Genomic DNA, 19,000 nt, shown 5'->3' on the forward strand with positions numbered 1-19,000 from the left:
GGTTGCCTAAACGGTAACCCATGTTTGTAAGTATAATACTTACTCCACACTAATTCTCCCTGATCCAATACATACTACACTATATTGGGCTCTCGATTTCTCTGTTTGATGTGAAAAAAAAGTCCTTTTTTTAAGAAAGCAAGATTGTTTTTTGCATAGCCGTTTTAGTGTAAGGATTTTTTTGACCCTTGACAGATTTTCATATGATTTATCGATTTGACATAAATATTTTTATGTAATAGAGATTGAGGAGAGTGTTTTAGTCATTTTAATGTGAGGTATTTTAGGGTTTCATTGCTTTTTTAAGTTTTCACATATTTAATCTTTCACAAATTGCACAAGGTATTATCTTAGGACCAACAAATATCAAGCTCATGAGGCTTTATTTTATTTTATTGCTTCAATTTTAAATTTTGGCAAAAAGTTAACAAGTACATACCGTGGGCTTGTGGTACATCAATATAATATAACAGGAACATGCATAATCACTGGTCCTGTAGAGCTGCCTGCCACATGAAGAAAAATCTCAGAATCTCTGCAGATTTTTTTTAAGTCCAGTTACAGTAACATGCGCAGCATAATAATTACATAGCATGATATTTGTAGGGCTGCACAGGTTTAAGAAAAAAAAAGTATATGGATCACCATTCTTAATTTTTTTAATCTAATCAATATTTACTTGTTTCCAGGGAAGAGGTGGAAGATGCCCTTTTATTTCTTGGATTCTTGATAATGGAGAATAGGCTTAAACCTGAAACAAATCCAGTTCTCCATGAACTAAAATCTGCAAATATAAGAACAATTATGGTGACAGGTAAGACAATGACTGGACCTACTGTATTGAAATCTCCCATGCTGTGATCCTGTGTGTATTGTACATCTACACCAATTAGAAAAATTAATGAGTATTGTTTTTGTGCCGATGAATGCAAGAGTGATGATCATACTAAAATGTACGTAGGGACCAAAAATAACAAGTTAGGCACATACTGTAAATAATATTATTAGCTGAAGTAAAGGTGCTGCATGGATAGATGTGATCATCTATCCATGCAGCAGAAAAACATTGCATGGAAATGGAGAATAAGGCTTAATTCTAGCTATCCCCAGCTTTATCTTTATGCTGGAAAAGCTGCACCTTAACCACTTATGCCGTTCACAGCAATATATCTACGCCCTGCAGGACTTCAGTTCCTGCCCAGGGTCTTAGATATATGCCTCCCACTGCAATCGCCACTGTGCGTGCTTCCGCCTGCTCCTGCGCACATTATTATTGCCGCCAGTTAGTACTCAGATCAGTGAATGGGAAGACAGTTCTTATTCCCCGATCTAAGTGCCTGTGATCAATGATCACAGCATTAATGACATCTCGTGGTCATTGGCAAAAGAGAAAGTAACACATACACACAGAACTTCCTCTGTGTACTGTTCAATACACAAGAGGAATAAAAGGAGGGGGGCATCTAGTGGCCAAAGAGTAAAATTATGCCTAAATACATGAATTTAATAAAAATAAAAAAAACCATACATTTTCTATTAAAATTAACCCCTTACCTCCTCCACTTTCCCATAGTTACCAAAATAATAAATTTGCATATATAAAAAGATACATCAATAGTTACCTTAGGAACTGAACTTTTTTAACTACTACCCGTCCACCCGCCATTTTAAAACATCCTGTTGGTCCTATTTAATGGACCACAGGACGTTTTAAAACGTCCTTCCCCACCTCCGCTACCGTGCCAGAGCACTCATCCCTTCCCCCCTGCCATAACCCGCAGACCCGCAATTGGTGAAAGGGAAGAAGACTTCCCAGAACCAGTAAAAGTGCCTGTAAACAAGGATCATGGCTTCAACGAAAAGCCAATGACAAAACAGTAACAAAACACTATCTCAGTGAGACAGTGATTATGAAGACATCTAGGCGCTAAGCCGGTTAGTGTGCCCTAATGCTTTGTGTGCGCAAACCAGGGCGTTAGGTGGTTTGCGCCCACAAACTAAGTATAGCGCCGCTCAGTGCCCGCTCAGCACGCATCGCAGGTAATAGTGCGCAGTGCGACGTTATCGTCGTATCAGCTGCTCTGTAAGAAAACGGCACATCGGGTGCCCCTAAAGCAGCGCATTGATGCGCCATTTCGGGGGCACCCAATGTGCTGTTTATCAGCGGATACGACGATAACGTTGCACCGCACACTAATACAGGCGCACAGCACTGTGCGCGCACTGAGCGGGGCTGTGCGGGAAGTAGCTTTGCTCGCACTAGGGGCAGAAAGTGGCTTTTCACACCGGCGCTACCACTTAGCGCCGTTAGTGAATCAAGCTACCTAGTGGTTAAAAAAAAAGCATACAAATTGAATACAAAAGAAAAAAAAAATTTACACTACATTTTACACACGCACTGTATACTAACAGCTGCCAATCGGGATTCCCGCGCCATTTCCATTTGCCATCACTGCATCCCTGTTCTTCCATGATCGGGGTATAAGAATCATCTATTCTCAGCCCCGATCACCATGCCGTTATGAATGGGAGAGAGATGCATCTCTCATTCATAACCGCAAGGAAACTGTTACACACACTTTAGTTCCTATCTACTGTAAACAGCAGAGGGTGAACTAAGTGGAGTGCCATCTTGTGGCCAAAAAGTAAAATACACCCAAATATATCATAAGACACTTTTACATTCAAACATTTATTAAATACTTATTATTTTTTAACCTCTTCCACCCCTATCCCATATTTACCAAAATAAAAAAATAAAATAAAACAATTACATAAAAAAATTACGTAAATGCACCTTTATTTCAAAATAAAATATTGTCGTCATACATTGTACTATGGACACTTTTGAAATGTTGTAATGAACGGGACAAATGGACAAATAAAATGTGTGAATTTTATCCCCAGCAGCACATTTTATTTTAAACTTAGAATGATCAAAACCCGAGAAATAATATTTTTTTCCATTTTTCTCTTATTATTTCTGTTAAAATGCTTTTAGAATAAAATAATTCTTAGAAAAATGCACCACCCAAAGAAAGCCTAATTGATGAAAAAAAAATAATGCATAGATCATTTTGTTAGTAGCTATAAAATTATTGGCAAATGAATGAGAGGAGAACAGACAGCTGAAAATAGCTCTGGTGGGGGGAGTAGCCATGTGTGGTGGGCTCTCCTCATGCCCACTGCTCCCCCCATCTCCTCCGTCGCCCTCCGTTTTCATGCACTGACACTCCGGCGCTGCTGGTAACATGAATTCCATAAACTTCCGATTACATTTCAAATTTCCTTGAAATCTTTTACTTGGTCATTTTTTGCATCGTCTGATTGGCCAAATAATTCTGAGTTGACTCTGCATTCTCTGATTGGTCCAATGCTTCCAAGTTTTGTAGTTGGGCTAAAATTACAGAGTTGCAGTAATGTGGTATTTCCCCAGAAATCCGATTTCTGTTTCCCAAGGGGTCTTTTTCTTGGTCATGTGTTGCATCCTCTTTGTCTAATGCTTCCAAGTTCTGTGATTGGGCTAAAATTACCGATTTGCGGTAATGAGGTATTTCTGCACAAATCCGATTCCGCTACAGAAATTTCAGCTCTGCAAAATCTGAATGAGCATCCCTACTCCTCATGACTGTCACTGCACAGGACCCTCTTGTAGATCAGTGGCATGGACGAGTGGCTTTGGATTACTGTGCATGCACTTCAATACTTGTGCAGGCACAGTATGGCCATGTTTGTACATGATGGGGAATGTGTTCATGATAACATATCTAACAAGCTCGTCAAATATGTTCCAAGTGTCTCTGCATGACAACAGTGTGGGCGAGGAGGATAATTAGTTATAGGGTTTGCTTTAAAGAGGAATTTTTAAATATAAACTTCTTATTTTCCACTAATTTCCACTGTCATAGAGTGGTCTCACAAATAGGCTTGTAAACTAGAGATTTCAGTTAGTAATATTATTATTGCTATGAGCATAACAACTGTCACAATATTTAAATATGTTTCTAGGCGATAACCTTCAGACAGCTTGCACTGTGGGACTGAACTCTGGCATGGTGCCTGATGCTTCCAGCTTACTCTTATTAGAAGCCATTAAACCTAAAGGTGATTGTGCAGCATCTTTCACTTGTCAGTCATTAGAAGCAAGTCGAGACCAGTCACAAAAAAAACCTGTAAGTCATTATAATAGGTATGACAGAAAAATATTTGGAGCAAACCAAAATTAACTGCATATTGAAAATGGCTTGGACAGGGGGGTACCCTTGTATAGCAAAGGGGAGAGTAAAGGTTGTAGATGTATTTAAGGCGCCAGGAAATTTGAGTGCAGGGTGAAGCCAAAAAACGGCTCATCCTGCTCCTGCAAAAGTCTTGGCGGCATTGATTACTATTCCCTCTCCAGGTCCCCGTGGACTGTGGGGTAACACATAATTCGCAATAGCTGTTTTTATCATAATTTGGGCTCCATCTTTTGATAGCACCCAAATTACTGCCTGAGCACTGCTATAGCCATAATTCTTACTATGGCCTATGGCTGCACCTCATGCGTCCAAATTTCCTGCGCTGTTTTTGCCTGACTCGGAGTAAGGGTGGGAAATGTTCCAGAAAAGTTCATTTCTAATTTTACTTTAAATACTTAGATCCAAGATAAGGTAAAAATAGAAATGTTCATGAACTGGATTGGCTATTTGAAGACAAAACAGGCATTTTTTTCTGTTTATAGCCTCAAATCCTGTGTCTATCCTAGACCCCAAAACTTTGATATTGGGATGTAACGTAAGCTACCCAATCCTAAATAGGCCATAGAAGAAACACAGAATACAAAAATCCACTTCAGACCAGTGCTGATCGTAATGGAAAAAGCTACGCTTACGGATCATTACGCGTAATTTTACGCTATTACGCATTACGAAATTACGCTTACGGCATAGACATTCAATTTCGGTACATGTCTGTAATTACGCATTGCCCTTACGCAATTACGCGTAAGAATACCGTAATTCAAGTTGTTACGTTATAGGCTTACGCGTAAATTCCTACTAGCAATTAATGCGTAAGGTCATGCTGCCAAGCGGAAAAGTTGACGCATGGATCAATGTTAGGTAGCCGCCGACTTTAAGGGTTAATAGCAAAGCCCCCTTAAGTGCTAAGAGCCTCACATTTGGAGAATATATTAAGGAGATCAGAAGGAATAAGAGGGAAAAAATTTTTTTCAAAAAGACCTTATAGTTTTTGAGAAAATCGATGTTAAAGTTTCAAAGGAAAAATAGATACATTTAAAAACCCGCCGACTTTAACGGTTAATAGCAAAGCCTGCTTAAAATTTAGAAACACCAAATTTACAGGGTATATTAAGGGGATCAGTGGGAATAAGAGGAAAAATTTTTTTTCAAAAAGACCTTATAGTTTTTGAGAAAATCGATTTTTAAGTTTCAAGGGCAAAAATGTCTTTTAAATGCGGAAAATGTCAGTTTTTTTTGCACAGGTAACAATAGTGTTTTATTTTCATAGATTCCCCCAAGTGGGAAGAGTTTTACTTACTTCGTTCTGAGTGTGGGAAATATTAAAAAAAAAAACGACGTGGGGTCCCCCCTCCCAGACCTCTTTAACCCCTTGTCCCCCATGCAGACTGGGATAGCCAGAATGCGGAGCACCGGCCGCGTGGGGCTCCGCACCCTGACTATACCAGCCCGCATGGTCCATGGATTGGGGGGTCTCGGAAGGGGAGGGGCAGCCAAGCTTTCCCCTCCCCCTCCGAGCCCTTGTCCAATCCAAGGACAAGGGGCTCTTCTCCACCTCCGATGGGCGGTGGAGGTGGAGGCCGCGATTTCCTGGGGGGGAGGTTCATGGTGGCATCTGGGAGTCCCCTTTAAAAAGGGGTCCCCCAGATGCCCACCCCCCCTCCCAGGAGAAATGAGTATAGAGGTACTTGTACCCCTTACCCATTTCCTTTAAGAGTTAAAAGTAAATAAACACACAGACACTTTGAAAAAGTATTTTAATTGAACAAAAAACATAACCACGAAAAAAGTCCTTTAATATTCTTAATTAACCATTAATACTTACCTGTCCCTTTAAAAGCCAGTTCCCACGCAATATCCTCGGAAATATACTAATCAGTTACAATGTAACAAAGCTATTACAATGTAACAACTTTGTTACTTTGTAACACCACCGCACCCGACGTCACTCGCCGCCACCGCCGCGTCTGCGCTGACCCGACAGAGCTCTGAGCTATATAGCTCAGAGCTCCCTAAGCATCTTTGTATTTGGGCTCCAAGGAGCCCCATTGGTCCTTAGCAGACCAATGGGGTTCCTTTAAATCAGAAGGAACCCCATTGGTCTGCTAAGGACCAATGGGGCTCCTTGGAGCCCAAATACAAAGATGCTAAGAGAGCTCTGAGCTATATAGCTCAGAGCTCTGTCGGGTCCGTGCGGGACGCTAAGTCCCCGCCGCCTCCCGCTGTCCTCCCCGCCTCTTCCACATGTCACCCACATGTCACCCACATGTGGGTGACATGTGGGTGACAGATGTGGGCGGGGCTGACAGCGGGAGGCGGCGGGGACTTAGCGTCCCGCACTGACCCGACAGAGCTCTGAGCTATATAGCTCAGAGCTCTCTTAGCATCTTTGTATTTGGGCTCCAAGGAGCCCCATTGGTCCTTAGCAGACCAATGGGGTTCCTTCTGATTTAAAGGAACCCCATTGGTCTGCTAAGGACCAATGGGGCTCCTTGGAGCCCAAATACAAAGATGCTTAGGGAGCTCTGAGCTATATAGCTCAGAGCTCTGTCGGGTCAGCGCAGACGCGGCGGTGGCGGCGAGTGACGTCGGGTGCAGTGGTGTTACAAAGTAACAAAGTTGTTACATTGTAATAGCTTTGTTACATTGTAACTGATTAGTATATTTCCGAGGATATTGCGTGGGAACTGGCTTTTAAAGGGACAGGTAAGTATTAATGGTTAATTAAGAATATTAAAGGACTTTTTTCGTGGTTATGTTTTTTGTTCAATTAAAATACTTTTTCAAAGTGTCTGTGTGTTTATTTACTTTTAACTCTTAAAGGAAATGGGTAAGGGGTACAAGTACCTCTATACTCATTTCTCCTGGGAGGGGGGGTGGGCATCTGGGGGACCCCTTTTTAAAGGGGACTCCCAGATGCCACCATGAACCTCCCCCCCAGGAAATCGCGGCCTCCACCTCCACCGCCCATCGGAGGTGGAGAAGAGCCCCTTGTCCTTGGATTGGACAAGGGCTCGGAGGGGGAGGGGAAAGCTTGGCTGCCCCTCCCCTTCCGAGACCCCCCAATCCATGGACCATGCGGGCTGGTATAGTCAGGGTGCGGAGCCCCACGCGGCCGGTGCTCCGCATTCTGGCTATCCCAGTCTGCATGGGGGACAAGGGGTTAAAGAGGTCTGGGAGGGGGGACCCCACGTCGTTTTTTTTTTTAATATTTCCCACACTCAGAACGAAGTAAGTAAAACTCTTCCCACTTGGGGGAATCTATGAAAATAAAACACTATTGTTACCTGTGCAAAAAAAACTGACATTTTCCGCATTTAAAAGACATTTTTGCCCTTGAAATTTAAAAATCGATTTTCTCAAAAACTATAAGGTCTTTTTGAAAAAAAAATTTTTCCTCTTGTTCCCACTGATCCCCTTAATATACCCTGTAAATTTGGTGTTTCTAAATTTTAAGCAGGCTTTGCTATTAACCGTTAAAGTCGGCGGGTTTTTAAATGTATCTATTTTTCCTTTGAAACTTTAACATCGATTTTCTCAAAAACTATAAAGTCTTTTTGAAAAAATTTTTTTCCTCTTATTCCTTCTGATCTCCTTAATATATTCTCCAAATTTGAGGCTCTTAGCACTTAAGGGGGCTTTGCTATTAACCCTTAAAGTCGGCGGCTTTTTTATATTATACGGGAGCGTAATATTACGCGATTACGGCAGACTGTGTAATTTCAATGGGAGTTTACTGTCTTACGCGTAATTTGTTACGCGTAAAACGTAACCCACGGTCTACGCGTAATTAATTACGCGTAATACCGTAACCTTACACGTAACGCTTACGGTGCATTTGTAGTGAATTACGATGCGTAATTACGCTAATGCGTAATTTCGGCCCAGCACTGCTTCAGACTGATTTTGTTTAACTCATGGGGCAGCCTGAATCAATGGACCTGATCAACTAAGGATCTTCCAAGCTAGAGTACACAGGAAAACAAAAGAAACCAGTATTGTAACACATACGTTTCTTACTGACAATCCTTAAAGGGATACTGTAGGGGGGGTCGGGGGAAAATGAGTTGAACTTACCCGGGGCTTCTAATGGCCCCCCGCAGACATCCTGTGCCCGCGCAGCCACTCACCGAAGCTCCGGCTCCGCCTCCAGTTCACTTCTGGAATTTCTGACTTTAAAGTCAGAAAACCACTGCGCCTGCGTTGCCGTGTCCTCACTCCCGCTGATGTCACCAGGAGTGTACTGCGCATACACAGACCATACTGGGCCTGCCCTGTGCGCTCTTGGTGACATCAGCAGGATCGAGGACACGGCAACGCAGGCGCAGTGGTTTTCAGACTTTAAGTCTGAAGTTCCAGAAGTGAACCGGAGGCGGGGCCGGAGCATTGGGGAGTGGCTGCGCGGGCACAGGATGTCTGCTGGGGACCGTTAGAAGCCCCGGGTAAGTTAAACTCATTTTCCCCTGACCCCCCTACAGTATTCCTTTAAAGAGATGCTGAATCGAAAAACAAACAAACAATTATGATATAATGAATTGTATGTGTAGTACGGATAATTACTAGAACATTAATAGCAAAGAAAACATTTTCATATTTTTATTTTCAGTTTTATAGTTGTTTTTATAACATTGCATCATTCTCTAATATTTGCAGTTTACACACTACTCAGCATTCTAAATGATTTTACAGAGCAAGCTAGCGAACTTTTGACCTGTCTTCTGCTGAGAAAAAGAAGATACAATGACTGGCAGTTGAGATAACAAGCTTCAGAAGACAGAGCTCTCTGCGACTTTGAAAGTCATGGAGCTCAATAGCTCTTTTGCATAGATAACAACTGGAGTTCCTTAACTCTTCCTGTACTGGAAACAATATTAGACTTATGTCTCTGCTCCTAATGTGTTATTTCTTAGCTGTACTACACATACAAATCATTATATCATAATTTTTTTCCGTTTCAGTGTCATTTTAAAGTGAATGTTTACCGTTTAAAAAATAAAAAAGTCAGATACTCACCTAAGGAGAGGGAAGGCTTGGTCCTAATGAGCCTTCCCTCTCCTCTCCCGGTGCCCCGTCCCGCGCAGGATCCCTCGTGGCAGTATTCGACCAGTTCGGTCAAATACTGCCACTTCCACAGCTGAAGGGATGTTTCGGAAGCCTTCGGAAGCACTCGGGCTCCCGAAGATGGGCCGCTCCATACTACGCATGCGCGAGTGCCCTCTATGATGCACTCGCGCGTGCGTAGTATGGAGCAGCCCGTCTTCGGAAGCCCGAGTGCTCATGAAGACCTCCAAAGTCCCGGCGGCGGCGGACGCGTACAGGGGAGCCAGCGCAGCAGTGAGGGCACCGGGAGAGGAGAGGGAAGGCTCATTAGGACCGAGCCTTCCCTCTCCTTAGGTGAGTATCTGACTTTTTTATTTTTAAACTGGTACCCATTGGCTTTAAGGCTAGTTTCCCACTTGGTATGGTGCGATCTGTGAGCTGCAAAAGAGCCTCCCTCATCTTGCTGCATTATTCCATGGATATTTGTCAATGCTGCAGATAGCGACAACGGGGAAATCTGCATGCCCCTGCCCCCGAGTTGTCACGTGCATCCAGGGGTGAGCCTGGAGTGCCTGGCACCTGGGTGCAAGATTTTCTCTGGCGCCTATGGGAGTGGTTAAATTAACCGCGCCCAACCACATAACCACACCCATGTCCTGCCTAATTACACCCACACCTTCCACCTCTTTACGCATGCATGTGATACCCAATTCCTACCCCTCTTCCATGGGCTTGCTCCTGGCTGGCTTTGGCTGCCTGTGATTCTGCTAGTCTCTGGACTGACGCAGGCTGAGAGGTTCTGCGAGTGCGACGCAGTCACACACTGCATATTTATGGCTGCCTGTGGCCACCCTACTCTCGCTCGCTGTCGTCGGCCAAGCCCAAGCGTGAGGTGGGCTGCCTGTATCTTTCCCGTTGCGCCGCGCAGCCTGCCAGTGTTGCCAACCTTTCACGTTATTTTTTACTGACAAATACCTAAAAATTTACTGACAAAAGATTATTTTTACTGACAAAATTTCCCCACTAAATGCGCATAAGAGACAGCGTTTCACCAGTAAATGCACGTAAATGAAAAACAGCCTTTCATCAGTAAATGCACATAATGAGAGACAGCTTTTCCCCAGTAAATGCACATAATAAGAGACAGCTTTTCACCAGTAAATGCACATAATAAGCGACAGCTTTTCACCAGTAAATGCACATAAGAGACGGCTTTTCACCAGTAGATGCACATAATAAGAGACTGCTTTTCATCAGTAAATGCACATAAGAAACCGCTTTTCACCAGTAAATGCACATAATAAGAGACTGCTTTTCATCAGTAAATGCACATAATACGAGACCGCTTTTCACCAGTAAATGCACATAATGACAAACAGCCAGTGTCCCCAGTATATGTAGCCAGCCTGGACCCCCTTTAGGTAGTGAGTGACAGGGAGCCCTTTAGGCAGTGAGTGACAGGGAGCCCTTTAGGCAGTGAGTGACAGGGAGCCCTTTAGGCAGTGAGTGACAGGGAGCCCTTTAGGCAGTGCGTGACACGGAGCTCTTTAGGTAGTGAGTGACAGGGAGCCCCTTTGGCAGTGAGTGACAGGGAGCCCCTTTGGCAGTGAGTGACAGGGAGCCCCTTTGGCAGTGAGTGACAGGGAGCCCCTTTAGGTAGTGAGTGAGTGCCAGGGAGCCCCCTTAGGTAGTGAGTGAGTGCCAGGGAGCCCCTTTAGGTAGTGAGTGAGTGCCAGGGAGCCCCTTTAGGTTGTGAGTGAGTGCCAGGGAGCCCCTTTAGGTAGTGAGTGAGTGCCAGGGAGCCCCTTTAGGTGGTGATTGAGTGCCAGGGAGCCCCTTTAGGTGGTGATTGAGTGCCAGGGAGCCTCTTTAGGTAGTGAGTGAGTGACAGGGAGCCCCCGCCGCTCCCCCCTCACCTCGCAGCCAGCAGATCTCAGGATCTGCGGTAGTGAGTGAGCGACAGGGAGCCGCCGCCGCTCCCACCTCACATCGCAGCCAGCAGACCTTAGGATCAGCGGCGACCCAACCAATACGAGCGGGCGCCGGACGCACGCGCTCTATATACGGAAGTGATGTCACTTCCGCATATCAGTGCGGGCGCTGGGTCCTAGCGCCCGCACGATTGGTCACCACCTGATCGAGGTCTGAGTGACGCGGCGGCTACACGGAGGGAGGGAGCCGCGGCCAGAGGGGGTGAGCGGCGGCCGAGTGGCGCCTGTCAGAGACAGGCGCCTGGGTGCAATGCACCTGTGTGCATCTGTCTCCTAAGTCCCATGCACACCTCCAGACAGGGGGTACATCACGTGAATTTGCCACTATGCGCATGCACACCACTACCTCAACAGCAACGATCTATAAAGATTGTTGCAGTGCCATTGACTAAAATGCAATCATGCGCTGAATGGTAGCGCTTGGCAACGCATTGCAGCCTTGCACTGCATTGATTGATACACTTTTGGTACATCACATCGCAGCACAGGTACTGTGGCCTATCTCAAAGAGATTAATGACAAATGTGACAGGGTAGCGGCATGGTATTGGTGGGGAGAGTACCGTGAAAGGAGCCTAAATGGTTTCAACTAAGCAAAAACACAATGGACCTCACATATGCCTATTTCTTTTTTTTTTTTGCTTGATTAATGTGAGACAACGGTTTTTATGATGTTATTAATAATCACACTGCTTTTACCTACCTCACTATCCTAAATGTTTAAATTGGTACCAAAATCTGGAGAACTATTTATGTGTGGTTATTTTTAAACTGAAAATTGTGTTACTTTTGTTTGAGTCATGCTGTTATAGTAGATCCTTCTCTTTTAGAATGCAGCCAATACCCTCATAACCACTACCACTGACAGTATTTCTGGTATGAGAGGAAGAGCCTGGAATTATCATTATGCAATGAGTGGGAACACATATGACATTATCAAGGAATTCTTCCCTAATTTGATTCCTGATGTAAGTATTTGCAAATGCCCTAATGCTAAAAGAGGAACGTTATCAAAATAAGTCGTGGGGGGATCAATATATTGCAAAGTGAGGGTTTAAACAATAGAAGAGTTATCAATAAATGATTGATATTCACCGTGATATTCACCGTGACATTTGTTCATGTTTTTTGATCCAGTATGATCCAGCATGTCATCATCTTTATTACTGGCAGACAAGAAAAAAACTAGACAGCACCAACTGCCGTTATCTATAACCACACCCGTCACCCAATAACAATAGTTGGCATTTTGGAAAAAGCTGTTATTTTCCGCAAAGCAACAAGGTTCATAGAAAGGAAACTGTCATGAGCATGGTCATGACATCACACTGTTGAAAGGGTTTTACCACATTATCAGCCACACAGACCAAACCCAAAAAAGAAAGTGATTAGGGAGGATGAGAATCCCCATGAGGAGATGGACTAGTCTACAACCAGTCAGATTTGGCAGATTTTTACTACCTACGGTAAGGGGCATTGACATCTGTAGAAGGTAATTTACAGTGTATTTCACTCTGAGAAAAATGTATGTATTATAGAAACACTCTTTACTAAGGCATAAGATGGATATTAGTAAAAATTACTTAAAGGAATACTATCGATTCACATATTTTTTTTCAATTGACACAGGAATTGTTTGGGAAGTGCTAAGTACTGGTGTATACATTTTAGTAGCAACTTCTTTCTTTACTGTTATCAAAATACATTCAAACTTTACTGACACCAAAACTGACGGCTGACTGAGCCATGAGGAGAGGGAAAATTCCCCTCACACTTGATCAGTTAACTCTATGTGTAGCTCTGTGTGTGACAGAGAAGAGAGCTCCCAACATCGTACTCAATGCCAAGCCGCTGCAGCTAAAGCTAACAAAATTTTGGGATGCATTAAAAGGGAAATAAAAACTTGAGATGCTAGCATAATATTGCCTCTGTTTAACTCTCTAGTAAGGCCACATCTGGAATATGGAATTCAGTTCTGGGCACCACATTACAAAAAAGATATTGCAGTTTTAGAGCAGGTGCAGAGACGAGCAGCAAAATTGATACGTGGGATGGAAGGTCCCGCTTACCAAGAAAGGTTAGATAAACTGGGTTTATTTAGTCTAGAGAAAAGATGCCTTAGAGGAGATCTAATTAACATGTATAAATACATCAGAGGGCAATATAATAGCTTGGCGGATGAGCTTTTTGTCCCTAGGCATTCTCAAAGGACTAGAGGACATGATCTGCGCATAGAGGAAAAACGTTTTAGCCATTTATTTAGGAAAGGGTTCTTCACAGTAAGAGTGATTAAGATGTGGAATGCATTGCCACAGGAAGTCGTTATGGCAAACTCTATACCTGCATTTAAAGGGGGCTTAGATGCTCTCCTTGCGTTGAAAGACATCCATGGCTACAATTACTAGGTAATGCCTAATGATGTTGATCCAGGGATTTTATCTGATTGCCATCTGGAGTCGGGAAGGAATTTTTCCCTTTTGGGGCTAATTGGACCATGCCTTGTAAGGGTTTTTTCGCCTTCCTCTGGATCAACAGGGATATGTGAGGGAGCAGGCTGGAGTTGTAGTTTGTACTGGTTGAACTCGATGGACGTATGTCTTTTTTCAACCAAAATAACTATGTAACAGCTGCAGCTCCTGTGTCCTGTGTTTCTGACTGACCTGTCTGAAGAGAGCAGAGGAAATGTAACTAATTGTCACAGCTTTTTCATACTGTTTTTGCTTTCAGAGTTTGATATGTTTGATATTTGCTTTCTGTAGTCTGATATGCAACTCTGGCTGTGCATTGAAGCAGACACCCCTTCTGCAATTGATTTGTCCCAGTATAGCTAAATCCTACCCTCAATAAATTACAGCTTTTGCCTCTGATATTTAACATGAAAAGTAGGAAAATGTTTACACAGCTACTTAGACATTATTTGCACACTGTCATTTTAGAACACTTGGGTATCAATAGTATTCCTTTAAACAATGTATAGCTAAGTACTTTAGTGACCTCCAATATAGGCACTGTAGCCACATATGACCCCTAGTATAGGTTAGCCAGAGATAAAGTTACTATTGGAAATTATTAGTTGGATGCAATTGCAAATTGAAATGGCTAGATCATTATTAATATAATTCAATTGCAATAATAGACTTGTGAAGCATTGATGCCTGTCTATGGCAATTGGCAACATCATAACAAAAATGAAACTTTTCTTCAAAGCTTTTTTTTTTGTTTTAGCCCTCTACTGTTCTACCTAAAAATGAAATTAAACGTTTTTGGTCCAAGTTTATTTTATGCTAATCTTTATGCTCCAGTATTTATTTGCATTTATTTATTTTCAGATTCTACTTAATGGGACAATCTTTGGTAGAATGACTCCCAAACAAAAATCAAGCATAATCGAAAATTTACAAGAAATTGAGTAGGTGCTTTATTTTTTTAAGCTTATAGTATAGTTAGCGGCATATGTATCAATATGAGGAGATGACTTTCATTTACCAGTTAAGTGCATTCTTTGTTTTAGGATTCCAAACAAATATTGTAATGTGGTGATAGTGCACAAATAGGTCTTCTGTGAGCCCTAGTTGTTCCATGCTATTTTCCTGTACATCGGGGCACTTCCCCCACGAATGTCATCCTCTGATCTTTCTTGTGCAGCAATGCACTCTAGAGATCCGAGCATGATCATATGGAGAGGGAATTACCAAAGTTTATTGCTCTCTGGAAGTATATGGACAATTTAGGGATTAGCCATTATTACTTATGTATTTAATATTTACTTATGGGTTCAATGTAGTATATATCCTATAGTATTTTGGTAAAAAGCCTGGTAGGACATTATTATATAAACTAGTAGACCCAAGTCCGTTTAAAAACGGGCTCTAGGGTCTGTTTTCCGCCGCCGCCCGCCGCCCATTACTGCGCACGCACGCACACCCAGAATGCACACGCACCCACCGCACACGTGCATGCGCAATCGCCACGCGCTCACCTACCACACACCCGACCGCACGCTCACGCGCCTGCCCGGCTCCCTGGCCCCATTCTCCTGTTTCTGTGAGGCTGGATCCGTGCTGTGCACATGCGCAGTAGCAAAAAGCATGGACCAGCTAGACAGAGACAGCACATGCAGGGACACAGGGGTTTTATTACAGAGGATACAGATGTTTCTGTAGACTTACCTATGTATCTTGTTTCATTTTAGTTTTTATGTTGGGATGTGTGGAGATGGAGCAAATGACTGTGGGGTAAGTCATATCAGGAGTCTTTGCCCTTGTAAAATAAAATCTTTAAAATTATGCTTGATGAAAGGAAAAAAACAGTTCCTTTTTGAATGAATAAGTCATTTTATCTACAACACAACATGACAATCCACTTACAGAAATTGGACACTGCAACTTTCAGTGTGCCCTTGCTGAAGTTTGTGTGTGGTTTAACATCAAATTTGATCCAAAAATGATAGATTCAATTTCAAATACTGAAAACGAAATATCTGTCTCATTGGACATGGCCCCAATCAGTGTGTTTTAAGAGCAACCATTTTAAGCAACTCCCATTTCTTGTTAGATAGTCCTGCTTGTTAGATCAGCACTCTGTGTTAAAGTGTACCTGAGGTGAAAAAAACCCAGATACTTACCTAAGAAGCGGGAAGCCTCTGGATCCTGCAGAGACTTCCCACATCCTGCTGGCTCCCACTGTTTATGCACACAAACCCCAGAACATATTTGAATGTGTCAAGCACCCATGAAGTGAGCCATGGATCATGCGGGTGCAGCACGTCCAAACTCATGCATGACGAGGAGCGTGATTGTGATTAACAAAAAGGGTCCAATGCATTGGCAGTGGTCTAAATAGAGGACACGTAAACCCTCTTGAGGATCCAAAGGCTTCTTTCTTCTCAGGTAAGTCCTTTTTGTTTTATTTTATTCTTTTCAATTATTCAATTAGTAGTACTACAGTATTTAATTATTAGTACTACAGTATTTGCTACAATTCTGTTAAGGTCTTTAAAAATTGACCAGTTCAGACACCGGTAAATCATAAAATTAACAAATGTGACAGGACATCAGTTTCTCCACTTCCAGGTGGCTAAAAAAAAAGCAGCACAACAGATAATGATCAAATAACGGAGCAAAAACAAGTTGTTGTACCCCCCCCCCCCACACACACACACACACACACACCCATTGTAATGAGCAGCTCATCGACTCTTCCCCTCCTGTTGTTGGTGTTTTACTGTATGTTTTCGTAAGGATAAACCGCATGCTTTATCATTAAAATATGTTTCCATTAACAGTAGGGATGTTCGAAAATGCAGATTTTCAATTCCATGGAAATTCAAATTTATGAAAATGCCAACTACCAATTGTGCGGATTTACACGGAAATCCAATTTTCAGATATGCATTACCCTTTCCGTTGAAAGGGTTTTTTTTGTCATTTTTCCTAATAAAGTTATGTAACTTAAAAAAAGGTTGTTTTTCATAATCTGGTATATTTTGTGGATGTCCACAGTTATGTGGAGTTGAAAGCTTTGGACCAATCACAGATTGCAATTTTCCATGGAAATTTGAATACCATGGAAATTTTAGACCAATTGCTACCCTTAGTAAAACTCTGTAGCATCCGAGTCTTGTGATTGGTCTAAAATTTTAGTGGAATTTGGATTTCCGCTTTAAACCACCACATGCTCTGATTGGTCCAATACTACCAAAGAATTTCCAAGTCCTGTGATTGGTGTAAAATCGTCATAGGTAGCTACAGGTGTCCCTTAGGCCTTAGCATTAGGTATCTAGAAGTACCCTCAATATTAAGTAGCGATAGGTGCCCCCATGTTAGGTAGCCAGAGGAACCTCATTTTTAAGTAGCTAGAGGTGCTTCTGACTGAAGGGATATCTGCTGAGAGCAGGGTGAGTAACCTCACATTTACACTCTCATCAGGATTCTGCATAGGGAAGAGGGAGGAAGGTGTTTGGGGAGGGGGGGTTAGACACCTTTCCATTGTCAGGCACCTGTAGGCACATGCCTACAGTGCCTTATGGTAAATCCAGCCATGCCAGGTCATTTATTTCCTTCTTTGCCTAAATTAATCTATAAAATACCTAGCAAAAATAAATAATGTTTTGAAACAAAAGAAGGTATTAAGTACGATACTTCAAATGATTTAGTCATTCTATAGAATACCTGGATTTTACACTTTATCTGTAAGTAGAATGTACAAACATTGATAACGACCCAAACCATTGAGAACGAACATTGAGAATGACCCAAACCATTGAGAACGAACATTGAGAATGACCAAACCATACCATTGACTTTAATGGCAGTTGAACTTCTAAAACCTTCTGGGTATCCCTCCAGCCACAATCTCTTTAAGAAACGTGTACAAAGTGTCCAAAAACAGTGGCATGGGGGTAGTGGTGGGGGACTACGCATTTTATTCAAACGCTTTTTTTATGGTTTTTAAAAGATATATCAATTGCCTCCGACTTTAGTGGTTAATACATAGCAAAGCCCCCCGTGCATGTTAGAATCATCAAATTTGCAGGGTATGTGAAGAAGGAGAAGGAGGAGGAGGAGAAGGGAAAAAAATGTTTTCAAAAAGATCCTTCTCAGATAATGATTTTTAATACTTCAAAGATAAAATGTTTATTCAAGTCCGCAAAATGATATTCTGCAGCAGTATTCAGAATGCCATTGTTCTGGGGCTTGCTATACTTAGAGTAGCAAGTCCAGGGCTGGGAATGGGATCGACGTGTGGGGCGCCCAGTCCTGGAATTACTTTTCTGAACTTGCCATTCAAGCCCAAGAGCAATGCCATTCTGAATTCTGCTGCAGAGTGTCAGTTTGCTGACTTTAAAAAACATTTTTAACATACCTTGCAAATGTGGTGAGTCTAGCATGTACGGGGGCTTAGCTATTAACCACTAAAGTCGGCGGCCATTAACTTCAATGTTCTATGTGAATGCAAATTTTGGACACAATTGTTATTTGTCACAAACTTTACCACCTGTAACATGTAACATGTGTGAGGCCCAGTGCACGCCGGGCGGATTCGCCGGCCGAATCCGCTTGAAAATCTGCATGGCTAATGTATCCCTATGGGCTGGTGCACACCGGCGGTTTGAGGATTTTAGCAAGCCGCAAACGTGCCTCTTGCTGCACGTTTGCGGTTTGCTAAGAACCTCAAACCGCCGGTGTGCACCATCCCATAGAGATACATTAGCCACGCGGATGCTGATGCGGCCGGCGGATCTCATACAAAATCCGCTCGGTGTGCACCCAGCAAATATCGGCTCTCTGCTCCCAAAACCGCTAGCGTTTTGACGATCTGCTAGCTGTTTTGGTTTGCACTGGGCCTGACTGGTAAACTTGTTTCTACTTATGTTCATGTAATGCAACTTTACTGTTTTGTATTTGTGAAATGTTATTCATTGAAGTAAAACAATCTTTTTTCAGGCTTTGAAAACGGCTCATGTTGGAATCTCTTTATCAGATCTGGAAGCCTCAGTAGCTTCTCCTTTTACATCAAAAATCACAAATATTGAATGTGTGTCAAAGCTACTGAAGTAAGTTAAAGTAAACAAACACACTATAAATAATTAAATGTGCAGGTAGAACTGCAACTGAAACAGTTTTTTTCTCTCTTTCTATTGCCATATAGAAGGCTTAGGACTTATATCATTTTCTTACTGCTATCTACATATCTGGTTTCTACGGCAAAGTTTAAAACAGACCAGTGCAGC

General features: G+C 42.5%; 2 protein-coding genes across 3 annotated transcripts in view; one reads left to right on the top strand and one right to left on the bottom strand.

Moving 5' to 3' along the window:
• Positions 1–19,000, bottom strand: part of PLAAT1 (phospholipase A and acyltransferase 1) — a 381,602-nt gene that overhangs the window by 269,482 nt on the left and 93,120 nt on the right. The window lies entirely within an intron of this gene.
• The window catches only part of LOC137571675 (probable cation-transporting ATPase 13A5), a 247,700-nt gene that overhangs the window by 171,276 nt on the left and 57,424 nt on the right, over positions 1–19,000 (top strand). Inside the window, exons 18-23 of the mRNA XM_068281173.1 lie at positions 690–814; positions 4,009–4,172; positions 12,099–12,236; positions 14,598–14,677; positions 15,461–15,503; positions 18,714–18,823. Coding sequence (XP_068137274.1) covers positions 690–814; positions 4,009–4,172; positions 12,099–12,236; positions 14,598–14,677; positions 15,461–15,503; positions 18,714–18,823 — 660 coding nt within the window. The remainder of the gene's footprint in view (positions 1–689; positions 815–4,008; positions 4,173–12,098; positions 12,237–14,597; positions 14,678–15,460; positions 15,504–18,713; positions 18,824–19,000) is intronic.

Source organism: Hyperolius riggenbachi, chromosome 4, assembly GCF_040937935.1.
Source record: "Hyperolius riggenbachi isolate aHypRig1 chromosome 4, aHypRig1.pri, whole genome shotgun sequence".
In the NCBI taxonomy this organism is placed as follows: domain Eukaryota; kingdom Metazoa; phylum Chordata; class Amphibia; order Anura; family Hyperoliidae; genus Hyperolius; species Hyperolius riggenbachi.